We start from the raw sequence: 19,990 nt of genomic DNA on the forward strand, positions 1-19,990 counted from the left end.
CCCACCCAGGTGGTGTATGCATCCTCCCCCATTCCCACCCAGGTGGAGTATGCATCCCTCCCCATTGCCACCAAGGTGGAGTATGCATCCCTCCACATCACAACCTCGAAGCCCTGCCATGGACCAGTCAGGCAACTCACAAAGCAGCCAGGCACGTCGTCCAGCATGTCGCTCCATGTGACGCGGTAGCGTGGAGTTACGCAGCACCATGGAATCATGTGTGGATCCGGGATATCGGGCACAACAATGTGTGATGATCTTGCTGGAGTCACATACCATCTGCACATTGATGGAGTGGTATTGCTTGCGTTTGCGGTACACCACCTCTATGGCATGAAGGACTACCAATTCAACATGGGTGCAGTCGAGGGCACCAACGCAATTGGACATGCCTGCCAGTGCATGGAAGCCTACTTTGGTGTCGGCAATCTCCTGGGCAGTCTGTGGTAGAGATATGTGGGTGCTGGTGTGCTTCAGGAGGGCATCCAGCACTTGGGTCAGCATGCGTGAGAAGACTGGTTGTGACATACCATGCAGCTGGCCCACTGTGTGCTGGTAGGTGTCTGTGGCCAGCAAGTGGAGCACAGACACCATCTTCAGTAGCGGGGGATGGCAGTGCGAATTTCAATGAGGCTGACGATGTCATCATGTATCATGTCCACAATGGTGGTGATGGTGTCCCGGTCCAACCGGTACAGGGTGTGGATCTGCTCAGGGGTTAGATTGAATGGACTGGGTCTGATGCGAGGGATTGGTGGCTGCCTACGGGGTACTACTGGCTGCACTGGTGGTGAGTGCTGGGCCTGTCTCATCCTCCTTCTCCTCCTGCGTCTCCTCTGTGCTGCATGTTGTTGCTGCTGTAGTTGTTGTTGTAGTTGCTGTTGTTGCTGTAATTGTAGTAGTACAGGCATGTCCTCCAGCCCCATGATTGCAACAGCTAGTGGTATCATTTTGGTGTGGGGAGGGGTGTGGTGTGTGGGTGTACTCCTTTTATGCTGGGACAGTCTCCATTGACTCCTGCTGTGGTGATTGTGTGCACCTGTGGCAGATGCCTTGACTGCAGGTTGCTTTTTACGGGTGGTCTGCAATGCATGTATGGCTGCCATCGTGCGGGCCCTAATTACCGCCTTCGGGATGCCGGTAATTGCATGCCCGCGTGAGTTGTGATGTCCTCCAATTACCGGCATGCCGGCATTTACTCCATGACGGGGCGCGTGTACGCGAGCGAGCCGGTATGAAGGCGCATGGTACAGCCGGTGGCGGTATTGGTGGGTTGTCAGGTCGTAACGATGCCGGTAATACCATTCCGCCTTCCTATTTTCATTACCTCCATTCTCGTAATGAGGCCCTTGGATTTTGCCCAAATCACAACTGATTGGGTGACTGGCAACGTATTGAATGTGTATGCAATCCTTACCCTTTTCCACAGGCCCATATAAAAGTTGAGGCTCTGCTTCAGTTGCTTTAAGTACCCTGCGGTAGCCTTTGAAAATTGAAGAGGTTGCTGACTCAAATTGTCACAATTCTCAACTACTGTGCCCTCTAAAAGTAGTTGAGAATTGTGACTGGCACCCGGAAGAACCAGAGAATTATATCTTCTTAAGCTGAACAAATCTTTTTATTTTGATATTTTTGTAGCATGTCGATGGACCACTTCAAGGCGCAAGGAGAAGAAAAATTCTAATTATATCACAAAGCAAAGTACATTCTGTGATGAGAAGAAACCTAATCTCAGTGCAAAACATTTAAAAAGGAGTGCATGACAGACAAAATATTAAAAGGATGCAGACAGCAGCCAGGCTTTCAGTTTTAGGTGGAATCTGTTGAAGGCCAGTTCCATTTTGCTTTTCAGTGAGAGAGAGTTTCAAAGTTTGGTCCCATGAAAGCCAAGGGAGTGGCCACCATGGCAATTTCTACAAAACCAATCAGAAGTTCCTGAAAGGAACATGTTTCGTTACAGTGCATGAGATAGGCTGACATCTGCTAGAGAATCTTGTGTGGAGCATGCAGATGGTATGGAATGTGAGTCTCTGCTCAACTGGAAGCTACTCCAAAGAAGTTAAGGCAGGCATAGTAGGGTGCCAGGATTTGTGGGAGAAAGCAGATCTGTCTTTGAAAAGTTGCAACTGTCGAGTAGTCTCATTATTGAGGCAACAGAAGACACAATTACACTAATCGGGCTCGAGATAGAAGTTATTTGCAGTTGGTGGTGCTTTTCCTGAACATTCTGATTGATCTGGGAGATGTGGGAGATGAAAGTAAGTCATTGTCCAACAGAAATCCCAGGTTTCACTCAGTAAGTGAAGGGGACGGGTGTGCCCCAAGGGGATGTCATTTAAAGGGTAGGAAGGACATAAATTGGAGATCAAATCAAATAAATTCGAAGTTTGTTGTGGAAGGTGCCGTCTTTCACTATTGGGAGGAAGGTGGGAATGAGATCTCCATCAGTGTCATTACATGCAGCCTCCATGAGAATTGGCGAGATCTCCATAGGTCGGAACGTTTGGAGTAGAAACATTATAACTTTGACCAGGTGTCTGACAAATACATTCTACAGCAAAGTTGAGAAGACTGCACATCAACTGGGTGGCTGGGAGATGAAGACACTAATTGTTGTGTGGCAAGAGTGCACATCAAGATAATTGATGATCTTGTTGAGGGTCAGGTCTTCCTTGTCAATCATGGGGTGCAGTCCGTCAGAAAGTCCAAGAGCGGAAGAGCAGCAGGAGTCTTCCTACTTAAACCTTCAATTATTTTTTCCCGAATTAATAGAATGGTGGCTTGTAAGTTTCTCAGTGGTCGAAAGCTAGACTGATTGCAATGATGCATGTTCTCTCAGTGCAGCATCAGCTGAGTGTTTGATATTTTCTCCAAATGTTTCCTGAAAAATAGTATGTGGAAAATGGGGCAACAGATGTTAAATTCGGTGCATTCCACTGTGATGTTTTTGTCTGGAAAGGGGTGATAGTTGCAGATTTAAGAGGGGCAGGCACTAAACCACTGGTGATGTCAGCAAGGAGGTGCATATCCTCTTTCATCAATGATAAAAAGCAGGTGGGGCATTGATCAGAGGAGCCTTGAGTTTATGGGCAACGTCAAGTGCCCCCACAGTAGTCACAGGCCTATGCTGGAGGTTGGTGGAACAGATACAGGTGTAACGATGACCCGAGTTGTTGCTTAACAGATTTGTGAACTAGTTTGATCTTGTCGTGGAAATGAGTAGTAATGGATGTCTGGAGAGTGGTGGGCGGTGAAGTGTTTAGGACGTTTTTCTATGAACATTAACACTATGGCTTTAGAATAAAGATCTCTTTTCTTTCAATAGAGTAATTGTATTAATAATAAAATGTCTTAAAGTGAAATTTGTCCAGGTCCAATTTGTGTTAGATTCAACCTAGGTTCATAAACACTGATTTTTGTCAAAGCTATGCCTTCATCAAGCCATGTATTTGCCCGTTTAAGGAGAGATTTGGCATAGTGCAGTTTGGCTGGGGCAAAGTTGTTGTTAAACTGTGGAGAACATTGAGAAGAAATGAAGGATCACAGAAGGATGCAGAGGAACACGAGGAAGTGTATACATTGACCTCAAATTTAGATTGGTTCATGGTATTGTGCGTTTAGAGAAGATTTCATTTTTCTGGGGCGGTGCATGCCAAGGAAATGGCATGTGTGTTTTTTCATCACACTCACTGAGCAGGACGTGATGGTCATACCATGGGAGGGGCACATAGTGAATGGGGCAAAGTAGGGTGTTGTAAATGAAGACCACATCCAGCCAATTACTATCCTGATGAGTAGACAAGGTGGCCCACGGTGCGAAGCCAACTTTCAGTTGGGAGAAAGGTCCAGAATATGTGGCATCAGAGTGACCAAGTCGGATGTTAAGATTGCAAGAATGAGATTGATTGCACTTAGTTTGGAGGGTGGATAAGGTTTGGCTCATTAGGAAAGGAAGAGGGAGTTTGAACCCAAATGTCTGTAAGTATAGAGAATGATGGGGGAGGTGTTGGCATTGATGAGGAGTTTGCCAACAAACAAATGAGTGGGGCCTTAAGATGTTAAAATTAGAGGGGTATGTCAGGGCCACCCTACCCTTTTTCCCATGTGGTTACTGACCACGGTGTTATAGAAAGGAAGCAGAAAGAAAGAGATACTGGTTGAATCCACTCAGGGTGAGAATGTCAATGTTGAAAGGATCAATTAATTGGGCAATGTTGGCGACATGCTTAATAACATACCTATACATGATACAGCTAAATGGTAAGCAGCCGGATCTCTTGGGATGAGGTTAATTAACTTGACAGAGAGGGGAAGGGCATAGAGAAGTGGTGTGGCTGGGCCCAGTGGGGCGGATGGAGGAGTGAGGGCTATGTCTGGTGAGTCGAGGTTGACTGCAGGCATCAAGGGCGAATAGAAACTAGAAGGAAGGACATGGCGAAGGATCAGAGAGAGGGGTAAAGGGAAACAGCTAAGGGGGCCACAAAGCAGGGCAGTTATAAGATTAGAGGATGATGTTTTCATCAGCTTAAAGATGACAGGTAGAAAGGAGTTGTGTTGGGAAGAGTCACATGGTTGGCCTGGAACACATTGGTGCCAGTACTGTAGATATTGGTGTGCGATTGCAGGTTCTGAACATTGGTAAAAAAGTGCATGGCAGTTTGGGAATAAAGGTTTTCAGGTGTGAAAGTCCATATGTCAATCTTATAGGAAAAAAACTACAATATCGGTGCAGATGTAGTAATGACCAGATCTGCAGAAGTCAACAAAGTGTCAATCAGGGTTTTCAGAAGATGGGTGTTTAGAGGTCTCCTTACCATTCTTAGATGAAATATGGGGAGGTAAGGAAGGACAAACTGGAAAAATGGGACAGCACTGAGAAGGGTACACAGTGAAGAAACCATTTTATGTGGTAAGATAGCACTAGTGTAGTGATAGAGAGGTCGCAGGAGCAATGGTGATGAGAGGCCTAGAGTTTCAAACAAATGACAGAAGAAACACATGCCATTGAGAGCAATGGGCACATACTTGAGCAGACAAGTACAGATTAAAGCTAATGGTGGTGGTTCGGAGAAAGAGCATAAGACAGAGATTGCATTAAGAGCTAACAAGTACTTGTATTCTACTGTTGGGGTAAGGTGGGTGGTGTCACATAAAATGCCAAGTAAGGGCAGTTTAGAAGCAAATGAGTACAGAAGATGGTGGCAGGTGGGGAGAACCTAAAACTGGCAGACGTAGATCAACTGTAGTGCAAGCCACACAGCAAGACAGGCGGTAGGCGGGTTAGGTGTAAAGTAGCCATGGCCCTAGTAGGTTGAGAAAGTGCAGGGGGCACGAATATTGGCAACACATATCAAAATGAAAAAACACTAGAGGCAGGCGAGTTTGCCACACAGAGAGTTATGCTGGAAACACAAAATGGCGGCATCATCTGCATACAGGTAAATACAGCATTGCAAATGGTAAAGCACCAGTCTCAAAGAACAAATAATGGGAATTGCAGAGCTGCTTCTAAAGAAGTTAGAGTACAATGCATGACTAGTAAATGCAGTAAATTAATGCTATCAGTATAGCTGGGGGGTCGTTCAGCAACCACACATGCCCAAATGTGCTGAACTATTGGAGTGAGGCCGTGAACCTCAAACAAATGCAAAACAGTGACGCAGAAAAGAATACTTTGAGCCCAGGAACACCTGATATATTGAATATGGAGGTGCGGTTTGCAAAGTAGAGCATGTGCTGAGCAACATTATTTGCCATACAATGAAGAAAGTATAGTTGTAATCGCAGCAAGCAGCAGTAAGAGCAGCATAGTGTGGCATGTTTAATAGCATTCCGGTCAAGGGTCGGCATGACTTGCCGTGAAGAGGTGCACATTGACTTGACTCAGTCAGTGACAATATGATGCAAGTGGGAGCTCAGCGCGCATGCGGGCTCAGTGATCGCAGAATGTGGTGCATAAGATGCACAAGCGTAAGAAGCCACACAGCACAGCAAAAAGGTAACAGGCGCAGGTGTGTGCCGCATGCATGGTGCAGAGGGTGGCAGCGCATGCAGAGCAGGCAATGAGAGAAGGGAAGGGGGGACGCTGAGATAATGTAAAGAAGCCAGTGCAGAGATAAGCCAGGGAGGGAGCACACCCTTACAAAACCGCAATTGCTGCCCACACAGTGGAAAGGAATGGGGTAAGGCGCAGTGCAGGTTTTTTGCACAGGGGTGCAGATGGAATAGGGGCGAGGAGGAGAGAAGGTCAAGGAGATGAGAACAGGTAAACTATCGAATGCAGAGAGAGGGGAAGGTTAAAAGGGGAAGAGGGAACAGGGAGTAACATGGGGCCAGAAAGGCAATGAAAGAGAAGGGAGTAGAGGGGACACTTACCAGTACCTGCGGCTTCACAGTAGGAAGCCAGCGGGTATCACTAGGAGCGAACGAAGCAGGAAAGGAGGAAGCAATGAGGCAAAGAGGAGGCTTCACTTTGCCAAGTCTCCCTTCGCTAAGATGGCTGGGGGGTCCACCCTCGGCCAAGCATCCCTTCTCTAAGATGGCTCGGGGGTCCCGCCCTCGGCCAAGCCTCCCTTCTCTAAGATGGCTGGGCGGTTTCGTCCTCGGCCAAGCCTACCTTCTTTAAGATGGCTGGGCATTTCCGCCCTCGGCCAAGCCTACCTTCTTTAAGATGGCTGGGCAGTTCCGCCCTCGGCCAAGCCTACCTTCTTTAAGATGGCTGGGCATTTCCGCCCTCGGCCAAGCCTACCTTCTTTAAGATGGCTGGGCAGTTCCGCCCTCGGCCAAGCCTACCTTCTTTAAGATGGCTGGGCAGTTCCGCCCTCGGCCAAGCCTACCTTCTTTAAGATGGCTGGGCAGTTCCGCCCTCGGCCAAGCCTACCTTCTTTAAGATGGCTGGGCTGGTCCGCCCTCGTCTGATTCGAGAAGTAGTGCAAAGCAGAGTTTTGTACCTATATTTCTGGTACTCAGAAGGTGAAGAATTGAGGACAAAAGACCAGCAGAGTAGTATAATGTTCATCTTTCTGTGTACAGAATCAGCACACAACACCGGAAAGGAGGATTCCACAATCAATCTTTAGCTCATTTTAGCCACGAGATGTGTTGATTGGTCACGGGATAATTGGGCATACAACAACATTAAAAAAATCGTCAAATATACTTGACAATCAGCCAGTGTTAAGATATGGATTATGAATGTTGTCCTTGGACATACCACTTGCCAAGGACTAATCTTAACTGGAACAACCAGAGAAACCTGGGGTATTTTGGCGAAACAAACTGGTTAGGCTGAAGCAATGGTGACATACACGTTAACTCACTATGGCAACCATTGTACTTCATTTTCCTTCCCATGCAACTAATAACAGGAGAGAAGACGTCAAGGAAGCCGAAATAGATCTGCTAGGTGGAGAGATGACAACCTCCCAGAAGCCTCAGTCGTTTCCATCATGCAGAAGTAAAGCTACCAGGGATCTTCCTGCAAGCCTTTTGCTCGATCTAACAATGCTGGGCTTTCTCGTAGCACTTGCCAAACCAGGTCTCCACTTTTGACAAATAAAGAGCCGAGGGATAGTGTGACTGTGAAGAAGTCCCCGATATAAGAGCCTGGCTTGCTTGGAGAGGAGTCAAGAATGCACCTCAACAGTGCTTCACACTGGTGTGCTATCCTAGGTCATGATCACCATGGCTGTGCTGAAAATTATTCAATCGAGCCTGAAGAGCTGAGGGCCCTGGTCATTTTGCATAATGTTTGACGTGCAGCTATGGGGTCAACAGCTGCCCTCCGATTGCTTAGACAAACTACAAAAAGGTAGAGTAAGGCTGCTCGGTTGGTGCTTTAAATCTGGTAGAGAAGTACCAATACACCAGGTGTGAAAGCTGGTTGTGAATTGAAAGTACTTCGCGTGTTTCACAAGGTGTAAAGGAATAAGGGCCTTCCCAAAATCCATAATAGGATTTTCAATATAGACCAATCCGGGGCGTGACACGGCCGTAGGGACTGGGAAGATAGCTCAGGGGCAATGTGCTTGTCTTGAAAGCAAGACAAAGTAGAGCAACACAGGGTCAAATCCCAGTCCTGTGCTTAGAGACTGGTCTCCGGTGTAAAGCACGCTATAAAAGATTAATTAATTAATTAATTAATTAATAGCACAGAAAATTATCTAATGCTCCTTAGCCCAGAGAATCCGTGTGAATGTACATGCCTCTGATCCATGGGGTCGGGCTCATTCACCCAAGTTCTGGTGATTCACGGCATGCAGAGATGAAGGCACTGAACGAAGGGGGATACCAGGTGCATGGTGCCTTTGAACACTACACGATTCAAACCTGGAGTGAACTGCACCAATGGCGACAGCCATAACAAACTTGGGGGCCACCATGGTGCACTTGATTCCCACTTACTCTGTCTGTTTCTTCCAGGCACATGAAAAGCAGACACAGTCTCCTGGAAACAAGGCAATCCCCTTGGAGCAGGACACTGGTTCCAGAGCGGACTGGCTTGTGCATTCAAGGCAAGGTGCAGGAACTCCAGTAGGAGACTCTGCGTAAGAGTTCCCCCGCTGGGCTCCTGCATAATGTGAGAAATCAATGAGAATGGAGCAGGTGTGGAGATAGGCAGACTGCATTTTCTCTGTTGTTTCCACATCATCCTTCATTACCTTGACAATGAAAGTATTTGGGAAATAGGTTTACCACTATACACATCATCAACAAAGAGCAGATTATAAGAATTTCAACAACATTTAAAAAAAACTTGTTTTCTATAACTTCCTTGACTAAAAACTACAGAACCCCGACACCTCTACATACTTTTTGCTCCACAGTCTATGGAAATCATACTGTGGAGCAATTCACGTAACTGGCGACACATGAAGTAACACAGTGGGGTCCACGAAGAACTAGAAAACAACTCACTATGGTGAAAGCTTCTGCTTCATGCATAGCTATAGCTAGGGTTTTGGGCTGACAACAGAAGTATTTTTAGAAATAAAAAGTCAACTAAAATGCTAAACTTTCTTCAATCCAGAGCCTACAATGGAGCTAACACCCTAAAATGGAATGCTGAAGACAAGTTGTAAGGAACGGTTCAAAGTCTTATGGTGTTTTACACCCCGCACAAGGAACTGCTGTCAGTATCCGCAGTCTTCCAATCACTGGAGTGAAGTGGTTTATCACAAAGCGCTACACATCCTCTAAGACAGCTACGGAGGCCCTGGTGCATAAGGCAAAACTCTTGGACTCCCAGATTGTCAAGATAGACCAAAGGTTTTTGGAGATTCTCGCTTAAACCTGCATTGATGTTCTATGAAGGAAAAATTGCCCCTAAACTGATTTATGGTCTGGAATTAAAAAATGACAATGTATGTAAAACCTTGAACAGAATTGAGGGCATAATATGAAGGAGAATCCTTGGGGTCTCTAATGCGGTACCGTTACCAGCTATCCGCTTTGAATTGGGGACTGTGTCCCTTTGGGCATGGATACAATGGGCCAGTCTTTCCTTGTACTCAAAAATTAAGACTCCTATTCCTGACTCCCTGTATCAATTAATGGGAAGAAACCTGGACCATTCCCGAGTATTGATTACCTTCCGGGTGAGATCAGAATGCGTCCTGAATGAGATTGGAGTGACTCTGGAGACTTTGATCTTGAATCCTATGAAGGCTAAACAAGCCTTGTTTGATTATGACTGGATTAAGACCACTGATGCCCTTCACTCTTATTCTTCCTTGAGTCACCTGACCCATGAGCACAGGCGAAGATGCTCCCTAACTAAGATACTGCTTCAATTTCCAAATCGATTCTACAGAGGTATTAATACCTGTGGAAGATAAGCAGATTCCATAAAAATGTCTCGCTGGTGTAAATGCTGGAGTATTTTTTTTGAGGAGAGGAAAGGGAGGGGGGACTTGTGACTTATGGTTCCCTACTCCTCTCCGCCATTCAAATGAATGAAAATGAGGTATAATGTAAATTCCATGCGTGCAAGTCTTACACGTGACATGTATGCAATACATGTGATACACCTCGATGAAAATGAGCTCCTATAAGACTAAAAATAAAATGTAACTTCTCAAGCATTCTTCAAATTAAAGAGTAAGACACCACATGTGTGTATGCAATTATCTATATTTGTGATAAATATTATATCCCCTTCTCCCATTATTCTACTCACATTGTGAGAGTTCACAAGGCTCTGATGCAAGTCCCTTTTAACCTACCGAGCCCAAGGGACATTCTGTGGATACCTTTAACTGCTGAGACTGTAGCTGCGGGGTGATAAGTGACATTAGTCTGCACATTCTTAGTCTCTGTGTGGATAGTTTGATTTGCAGATACTAATTATGTATATCCACTCTCCTCTTGCTTCTTTAGAGAACATCCCCCTTTCTCTCTCAGCCTGAAAGATTCTGGATCCTTGAACCTCTTGAATTAATGTAAGCCCATGCCCTAAGACCTATTTCTCACTCTCAAATGTAACAGTACCGAAGGCTACTTCCATGAACTGACCAGATCTTCCAAGAACCTATGCTACCTGTTCATACAAATAAAGAAAACACTGTTCTTTATCTAGTCCCACCTACTCCCTGCATTCTGCTAGGTGGTTCCTAGATAACTCTGCCTGGCCCACGCTCATTTACTTTCAGCGGTATTCTCCATTTGGGCTAATCATTTCTATAGCAATAGAAAAAGCTTAGAAGAATGGGTCCAGTTCATACTACAATTCCTACTTTGTTCCCCGGACATCTAGTTTACAATTCCTATGTAAACCTTTCCGTACTAGCAGCACTGCCTTGGATTTAAGCAGTCATTGCACTTTTCCCCATTGGCAATGGTTGGGCGCAAGACGCTGCCTCTATATGCTTCGCAAAATGCAAAATGTACAGGGAACTCGAATACGAGCGGCATAAACTCAAAATGTTCGGATTTGCAGTAAAACACAATAGTTTCGATTTAATGCACCAGAGAATGTAGATTTAAGGAGTATATCAGTTGTAAGGCATTGAACAACCCGACGAGCAGTGGCGGCCATGAGCATTCTTTAGCAAGGCAGGAAGCCACCTGGATACTGTATCACCGAGCAGGATCAGCTGGCATGAATAAGGACAATGAAATGCTTTTGTTGATATAAATTAATGGTGGACATGTACTTAAAACCACTAGTTATGAGGTACTCCAACACATTGTTAGTGCTTAAAAATAAAAAGAATTTGACAATTGAAGGAGGATGAAGTCACAAATGACAATAATCGTGTACTGGGTAAACGTATTAATAATATTCATGACATGAATTAAGCAGAATTATGTTATTTTAAAAAGAAATGTAATATTTCACCTCATTACACCTTCAATGTTGCCTTACCTAAAATATAAAATAGGAAATCATCACTAAGGGGCTGATTCTGAAAAGTTGTTTTTGCATTTCCGTGTGCAACGCATTCACACAGATAGATAGCAAATGTAACTGCAAAATGTGCAAGTGCATTTGCATGTCAAAAATGTATTTTTAAAAATTGGGGCATTGCATTTGCAGACCCTGTTCTGAACGTGACGTGCTTTGAAGGGTGACCACCACATGTCTTTTATCCCTGAGCCTGTAATCCCTAGTCGGGTTGCAGCTGCAGGGGATCATGCAATGCACTGAAGGGTCTCTACCGACCCCTGACTGAATTCTCCTTTTAATGTCGAAATCCCAAACAGAACGTGAATTGGAAAGCATTCATATACAGTGTCACACCCTTTAAGAACATCCACTGCAAATCTGGTTTTGTTTGTGATGTAGGTGGGGAGACGAGCGAAGAGTGATCCCAGCCATGCCGCAACAACTCTAATGCATTCAGAACGAGGCTGGCTCTGTCCATGCAGCCACAGTCACTAACCCTTCCACCCTCCAGCAGGCCATTTGAGAATTCGGTGGGTTGTCTGATAGGATGAATGAAAACTGCATAGTCTGTTCGTTTTTAATCATTGAACTAAATGCCGCGGTTCAAATTGGTAGTATTTTGGTCATATTTCCAAATGTTCAATATTCCTTCAACCAACAATCGAGTATTATTGTGATTTAGGTCCGACCCTGTAAAATGTAAGGAGCAATATTCATGGTAATCAAAGGGAAGACCAAAACAGTGGCAAGGCCTATGCACACACGCATAGTGTGGCTACGGCATTAGTAGTTCACAAAGAAAATCTGTACTAAGGATTGGTTTTTTACACTACATTCTACACTCCTTTTGAAATGTTGACTATTCTGTAGGAGTGGAAGTACACGTAATTCCTTTCATACACTTCTGAGGAAGTTTGATAATCTTGAAAAAGCGTGCAATGGCTGCAAATTTGAAATACATTAGGGACTATTCTAAACAATACATCATCAGAGTTTTGTGTTGAGATTGAATGGAAGTAATTTAGGAGCATGTGCAGTGGAGCAATAATCTGTTACCACCAACTCCAACTCTCTCTTTGGAAATATCTTCCTACTCGCGCTCTTTGCTCCTCCACTTCCAACTCCTTGAGGGTCAGTCGCTTCTCCAAGCAGCGAGTTGGGAGCAGGTTTCTTTCTTCGGCAGGCACCTCCCTCTAGAACAGTCTCCCTTTCTCTCTGAAACTTGAGCAGAAGCATCTCCGGTTCCGGAAGCAGCTCAACACTCTCCTCTTTGCTTCTGCCTTCTCTCTTCCTCTTCCCTGCTGATCTCCTGTCTGATACTGCACTGGTCACCTGGCTACCCTCTGAACTTTGGGCCCCGGTCCCTGCCCGCCCAGTTGCACCCCTGCACTGCCTCCTGGCAACCTTGCACTTGTGTTTGTATCTGCAACCCTACAGTCACCATACCTACAATTATCAATCACTTGTTCTCTGCACTTAATCCTTGCACTGCCACCTGCTGGCTGCACTACTTGTGTTTGATGTTTTTGATCCTGTGTCCTGCACTTGCTCCTCCTCCCCTTCCCCAGGCACTTTCCCCTTCCCTCTTCCCTGCACTTGCACAATCTCAATGTCACAAAGCCTAGTAAGATCGTTGTCCTCCCTTTATTCCCCTCCCTTGCCTCGTCGCGCCTTGAAACACTTGTGTATAGGCGCGTTATAAATGTCTTATCATATCTTATCATTACCACGTGTAGCATTGGTCAAAACCCCATGACGTGTCATGCCATAACATAGCCTCCTATGCTATGGAATACTATACCATACCATAAAAAAGAAAAGATACAAACATGTACAACACATAATCAAACAATGCAAAACAAAACACTCAATCAAAAACTGTACAAAGTCACAGAACATAACAAAGCATAAAACAAAGAAACACAAGAGAAAAGCAAAGTGGTTGCTCTCCATTTACCATCAAAACTTACTGTTCGGGAGCATAGCAGGCTGTGTCCTTCCTTGGACAGTCAAGTTATGGACAGGAGAACGTACCAGTGTGTATTCCCCTCTCCCCTTAAAAGTGAAGTTTGCCCCGTCAAAGGTGACAAAGTGGGGATCCCCGAAAGCGGAAGCTGTTTGGGGAAAAAGAAAGCACAGCGTTAGATACTAGTGATGTTGCCTGAACAGGGATAAGGACATATCAATGTTCTTTCCTGAAAAAGACACACTGGACCCTCGCTACAGCTAACAAGGATAGCTCTGGGGCAACGTGCTCGCCTTGGAAGCAAGACGACGCGGAGCACCACAGGGTCGATCACCGGGTCCGCGCTTAGAAACCTCTGGGTATTAAGCGCATTATAAATACCCTATCATGTCATTCAAACCTTTTCCATCTGGCTCTCAAAACCATTGGTGGTAGCGGGCAGCATGGCATGTAGGGCAGCGCAGTCCCGCGTCACCCCTGGCTATGGACGGATAAGGGGGCTCCAGTTAGAACAGAGTGCGATTTCATATGGCAGGCCACTAACCTTAGATAGTGCCGTGTTTCCCTTCTAGGTACTTTTGAAATGATGTATTACACCCCCCGCCCCACACACACACACACCATTGCCCCTCACGCACCGTTGCCCATTTACCTGTTGTCATCTCTTGGGGCAGAATATCTGGAAATCCTATTGATGTAAAATTATTTCACATTCAAAGCTACTAAGAATAGGCCTTTATTTGTCGGATAAAAGTGGTGAGCTATTAGGAACATATTTGTATATGTCGCATTTGCAAATATTAAAAAGGAAGGGAATTGATGGAACTTTTACTTCCTCTCCTATGTTATATAACTTCCTTTCAAAATTTGAAAAGCAAATGCAACAATATTCATTCAAAATATGTACAACATATGTTCAAGTATAGCTTTGATATTTGAGTACATGCAGTTTACCACAATTCCGAATCATCCACTGACAGACATGCACAGTGTAAGCAGCACTGATAGCTGTGCTACTTGTAGAACTATGCACAATTTCCAATGGCATAGCTGAGTGAGTTAAGCCCTTACTGCTTGCATCTGTCTGTAGACTCAAAGCTACAAGTCTGAATCCTAACACGGCTGACTCGGGTTTTCATCCTTCCAAAGTGTATTAAAGGATAGTTCCGGGACTTTTTTTTTATTGTCCCTACGGTTCGGCCATGTGTTTTTAAGCATAACTCGGTAGATCGTAGAAAACTTTCCTATGGACCTTACCCGACTTTTCGTCCATTATCGCACTCGAAATCAGCCACCATTTTCTGATAATCCTATCATTTCCCCCCATCGCCCTGGCTCACCTACTTTTGCGGCACTAAATCAAATCACCCGCCCCTGAAACAGACTTTATCAAAACATTCATATTCCCCGCCTCTCTCCGTGACGTGACTGTGCTGCGTAGGCAAACGCGCCCAGGCGTCTTCTACGCGACTCCACACAGAACCCGGAAATCAACACAGATCAGCTCACAACACAGCGCGCCACAATTCGGAATATGAAACTGTACTTTTAAATCAAACCGCAAGATTGTAAATTTGGTAAAGTACATTTATTTGACATCAAATGTTTTGAGAATATTCAGCGATTTTCATTTTTATTTGCTGACGTTCCAAAAAGTTCGTTTTGAGTCACGCGATGTTCCTTTGCTGTACACAGGGTCTTAGATCATCTCACAATACAGCGCCACAATTCGGAATATGAAACTGTGGTTTAAAAGCAAACGGCAAGATTGTACATTTGGCAAAGTACATTTATTGGACATCAAATGTTTAGAGAATATTCAGCGATTTGCATTTTTCTTTGCTCTCGATCCAAAATAGTTTGTCTTGAGGCAAGCGATGTTCGTGTGCAGTACACAGGGTGTTGGTTTACGATAAAATAAGCTCTTCGGTCGCACTGATAATCGCATGGCTGTTCCAACAACGAGGCACTAGGCCACCACAACGGTCTGTATGTTGCATCTAGCCGTTAGTACCGCGTAAGGGCATACTTGTACTTGGCGATCGTCCCATAAAATGGTCAGGGTGGTAACGTTGTTCACGCGGAGAAGCAACTGGCGGTTAAAAAAGCCATCCGCCGGTGTCTGGTACTCGTGACACATACAATAATGAATGATGTACCTGTTTGAAAAACATAAAAAATGAAATTAGTCTCACCATCAGATCTTTATTAAAATTATTCATTTTATATATAAGTTCGGGAAATTATTTCATAGCTAGGACAGTGCAACTGGGTATTATACGTCAAGGGGGGGCTATAGGATACTGAGACAGTCCCCCAGTGCAGGGGTTGACAGGGAGGCAGTGCAGGTGGAGAGTGGAAGGGCCCAGGACCGAGGTCGCAGACAGTGGACCAGTTGTAGCAGGGGAGAGGGAGAGAGAAAGCAGAAGCAAAGAGGAAGGTTTTGAGGTGCTTCCGTAAAAGGAGATGGTTCTCCTCAAGATAGTGCGCGGTACAAAACAATATGCCACATAGAACGAACAAGTACAACTTAACCCGTCTTTAAAGCTACTGTATAGTAATTAAATTGCGGTATAAACTGATCTAAAGAGTTACTTACATTATATTTGCATTTTCCATTGTGTCTGTGCGTAGGGCAGCCCCGAAATACCACTCCTTCTATGCCGACGTTATTTCTTCTAATGAACGAACATTAAATGGCTTTCGTTTCTGAAATTTTATTCATTATCGTTTCTTACGTTATTGCACCACACCCCCAAAAAGAAGTCTTTCGGGATGGTCCCGGCCTGTCAAGGTCAAATAACAATAGAACCTTATACTGAGTCGTGGGCCATTCCGGCACCCGAGCAAAAAATCAAAGCAGCTGACCTTCACTTTGAACGAGCACACATTCCTAGTTAGCTACATTCAGTGTAAGGCCATCTCACAGGACTTGAAATTTACACTCCATCTTTGCATTTTGTCTGCGTGCTTTGCAGCCCCAGAGAACCATAAATACGGAGACATTCTATATTTTTTGAAAAATGGTTTATATTACTGGTTGGACAAGGTTGGATAGACACATTGCATGTACACTGAGCAATCACTTTTATTTACACATTACATAGATACACATATTCAATGGGCCTGCGACATGAGGAGACTCGAGAGAACAGACAGTCAAATGACAATCATTTAAACCGTGATGTGTATTTCTCAATGAGCTCTGCTTTAGGTGGACATTGAACAGAGGCAATGTTGGGTGGCAACGCAGTTGTCCCCTGCACAGGTTCGTTCACAACTCCATGTATGTGCCTATCTAGGACATCAACAATAAGTCTCTCAATAAACTCATATTGCATATCCTCAAACACTGGTTTGATCACCCATTGTTTACTTCTTTTAGTGAAGGCCTTATTGTAGCGAAGCGTCCCTAAAGTGCCGGTCGTCCTACTTTGTTGACGGCCAACATTATGGTTATGTGCCAAGACCGCTAGAAGAGTCCGATTTATCATGCCCTCCATGCCAAAATGCAATCGTTTTGGCCTGTACTTTAGGCACATATTGTGGAACACCTCCAAATCTCCTGTGTGGCAGAATTCCGTGAGTCCCCTCAAATCTCTTGTTATAGTTTTATCAAATACAATCTTTTCAATGGCTTTGTGAGTGGGTGATGAAGGAATCAACCACTTCTTCTTCCGTGCCTCCTCTGTGGACAAATGGCCATGTTCACAATTGTGGAAATGTTGGTTTGTGTTCCAGCAGTGAACGTTGCTACAGTGTAGCATTACTGACCGCCATTTTTCCAGTAGAATTTCCAACGACCCTCCACATGTTTTTGAGCTCCACCAAAGATGGTTGCTGATTGACTTGGACCACTGTGAAATACCTTGCATATCTTTTTTTTTACCTGCAGCCGACATTTTTTTATTGATTGTTTTTGCAAGATGCCAAACGTCAAATTGGTGATTTATATTTTTGTACTCTTCTCTCATTGTCTTGGCAATTGAAACGTGTCTGTCCATGGCTATCAGGTCGATCACCATTCCCCGCGATTGTAGTTCTTGCAATGATGCTACAAAGCCAACTTTCTCCATGGCCACTGAGGATGTACTTTGTGACACCTGCACGAGCCCCGAACTCACAATTTTCTTACTTTCCATGTCCTGAAAGTGGTAGGTGCAGTACTTGACTGAAAATCCTGGGCTGTCGCACTGTCCATCACCGGCTAGCCTGAACCGTTTGCCCGCGAATGTACTATCAATAGACATTTTTTCCATTCTCCAAGCTTCGCTAATGGCTGGAAATAGATAATCGGTTTGGTATTTGTAGAACTGAGTTTTCGCAATGAAATGGATTCCCACAAACTGAAAGAAAGACTCTAACTTTTTAAAACTTGAACCACTAAAAAGTGCAGCCGCTGCACAAAGTAGATTGCCTGCTGGCAGTTGCCCCAGCATGGGTTGTGCAGACCATGAGAAAGGATGATATTTTGTACAGGTGGCATGTATTTTAAGGTTAGTGCCTCGAATTGCACGAGTCACATTAATCAATGGCTCCCCACATACTTCCCCATCAACCGAATGCCCACATTTCATCCGAATAATAATATCAATCAAACAACTATTGAATACAATGAATTTGGCCTCTTTCCTTATACTGTCACTCTGCATCCCAGCTGGTTCGGCCTGTAACGTTGAGGACATGTCACTCACATGAAAGGTAGAATCTCTGATATCGTCTTCCGCTATGTTCAGTGATATTTATGGTGTTTCATTGTCGTCCACTTCATTCTCTTCCATTGCAACATCTGTTCCTTCTCCGGCGATGGGTGAATAAAACAATTTCTTCAACTTTCTCGCGGTCTTAGTTTTTGCGGGTGTGGATTCTGTGAATTGATCTCCGACTGCATCCGAACTACCAGGAGGACATTCACTATCAATGGCTGGATGTGGTATAGCTCCATTGTCAATCACTTCATATTCTTCCCATTGGCACGATGCATCTCCAGTCTCAAGTCCCTGCCAAAAGGTTTGACAAGCAACATCTCTCGTTCGCTTCACTGTCTGTGTAGATCTAGTTCGTACACCCACTCGCAACTAGAGGACAGATTGGAAAAGGGATGTTCAGTTTAAACACAACTTACAGTATTGAACTATTAACAGTGAAAAACAACATAATATAGTGACCAGGACACTAACCTTCTTTTGCTTTCTTTTCTTTGAAACTTTCTTGCCTCGAACTTCAACATCAGGACGCTGTTGCTCCGACTCGTGTGTGCATGTCTCCACTTCCTCTTGCGCTGCAACGACTATATTTTCATGATAAGCACATCCATCACGCACTGACGCTCCATCGACTCCCTGAAACATAGAACTTTCATTAGTATGTATAATAATATTGAAAACACAAAATGTACTTGGGGACCAATACCCACGTACATCTCAATAGCAAAACACGAATAAACGCATTGTGTAGAACATTCAAACGACAATTATTCGCGCATTGTTGATCTAGTTAGATGGAACTGTCAAGATCCATACCTCGGGCTCCGCATAGACTTCCATTGATGATATTATTGAAGATGACGCTTCAGCAACTCCCTGAAACACAGTAATTGCATTAGTATGGTTTTCGATTTTGTTAAAAAGAACAAACTTTGTGCAGGCATCAACGGCTCATCTAAATAGACCTGCACAAATGATCAGTTGTCTAAAATAAATAATGGATATGTAAATATGATTCGATTTGCTCGATCGTTGGAAGTGTCACCACCCAGAGATCTGCATCAACTACTAGGGGTGATGTTCTTGTAGAAGAAGCTCCGTCATCTCCCTGAAACATAGTACTTGCGTTAATAAAGAAGGAAGTATAGCGGATGAAATCACGTCATATGATTTCGCTTGATCGAACTGTCAGTATCCATACCTCGAAATGCATAAGAACATCAAGGGACGATGTAACTGCGGTGCACACTTCTGCAAGCTGTTGCGCCGACCCGTAACTGCATGCTCCCCCTTCTTCTTGGACTAATGCTCCATCGACTCCCTGAAACATAGGACTTTCATTAGTAATGAACACAATATTGAAAAAAGAAGACACATAGGAGGGCGACGACAGAAGGACATATCAATGGCTAAAAACGAAAGAAACATTGTGTGTAACAATCACGCTACAAGAATGCAAGATCTGATGATCTCCATCGATGGAACTGTCCGGAAACGTACCTCGAGCATCTGAGTGACATCAACGGTTGTCGTCAATACGTTGGACTCCTCAGCATCTCCCTGAAAGAAAGTACTTGCATTATTTTGGATAACAATAATTATAACTGAAAACAAAGACTAGAGGACGAGTACAAGGGTGTACCATTAGGTAAAATAATTACACGATCAATTAAAACTATTGATTTACATGCCTAAAAGAAGTCAGTGGCAGAATAGCCAAGTAAGATTACCCGATAGGCGCTTGAAGTGGCTGATGACTGCAATAACGACACGGATGGAGAATCTTCCGCCTTCATATTGAGTGGATACATAAATGGGGAAATTATTGTTAGCTAATGCTACACACTACCGCAAGGCCGAGAGATAAATACGTAAACTTGACTCACCAGTGGAGGGATGTGGAAGAATAGAGTGGGAATAGCGGTTGAGAGC

The 19,990-nt window shown here is 44.4% G+C and overlaps 1 protein-coding gene across 2 annotated transcripts in view; it reads right to left on the reverse strand.

Annotated features, from left to right (window-relative positions):
- The window catches only part of LOC138492163 (uncharacterized), a 1,449,912-nt gene that overhangs the window by 453,321 nt on the left and 976,601 nt on the right, over nucleotides 1–19,990 (reverse strand). For both annotated transcript variants that reach the window (XM_069619172.1, XM_069619173.1), the window contains exon 21: nucleotides 13,357–13,500. In XM_069619172.1, coding sequence (XP_069475273.1) covers nucleotides 13,357–13,500 — 144 coding nt within the window. The remainder of the gene's footprint in view (nucleotides 1–13,356; nucleotides 13,501–19,990) is intronic.

The sequence above is a fragment of the Ambystoma mexicanum genome, chromosome 10 (genome assembly GCF_040938575.1).
Source record: "Ambystoma mexicanum isolate Mex_15411 chromosome 10, UKY_AmexF1_1, whole genome shotgun sequence".
Lineage (NCBI taxonomy): Eukaryota > Metazoa > Chordata > Amphibia > Caudata > Ambystomatidae > Ambystoma > Ambystoma mexicanum.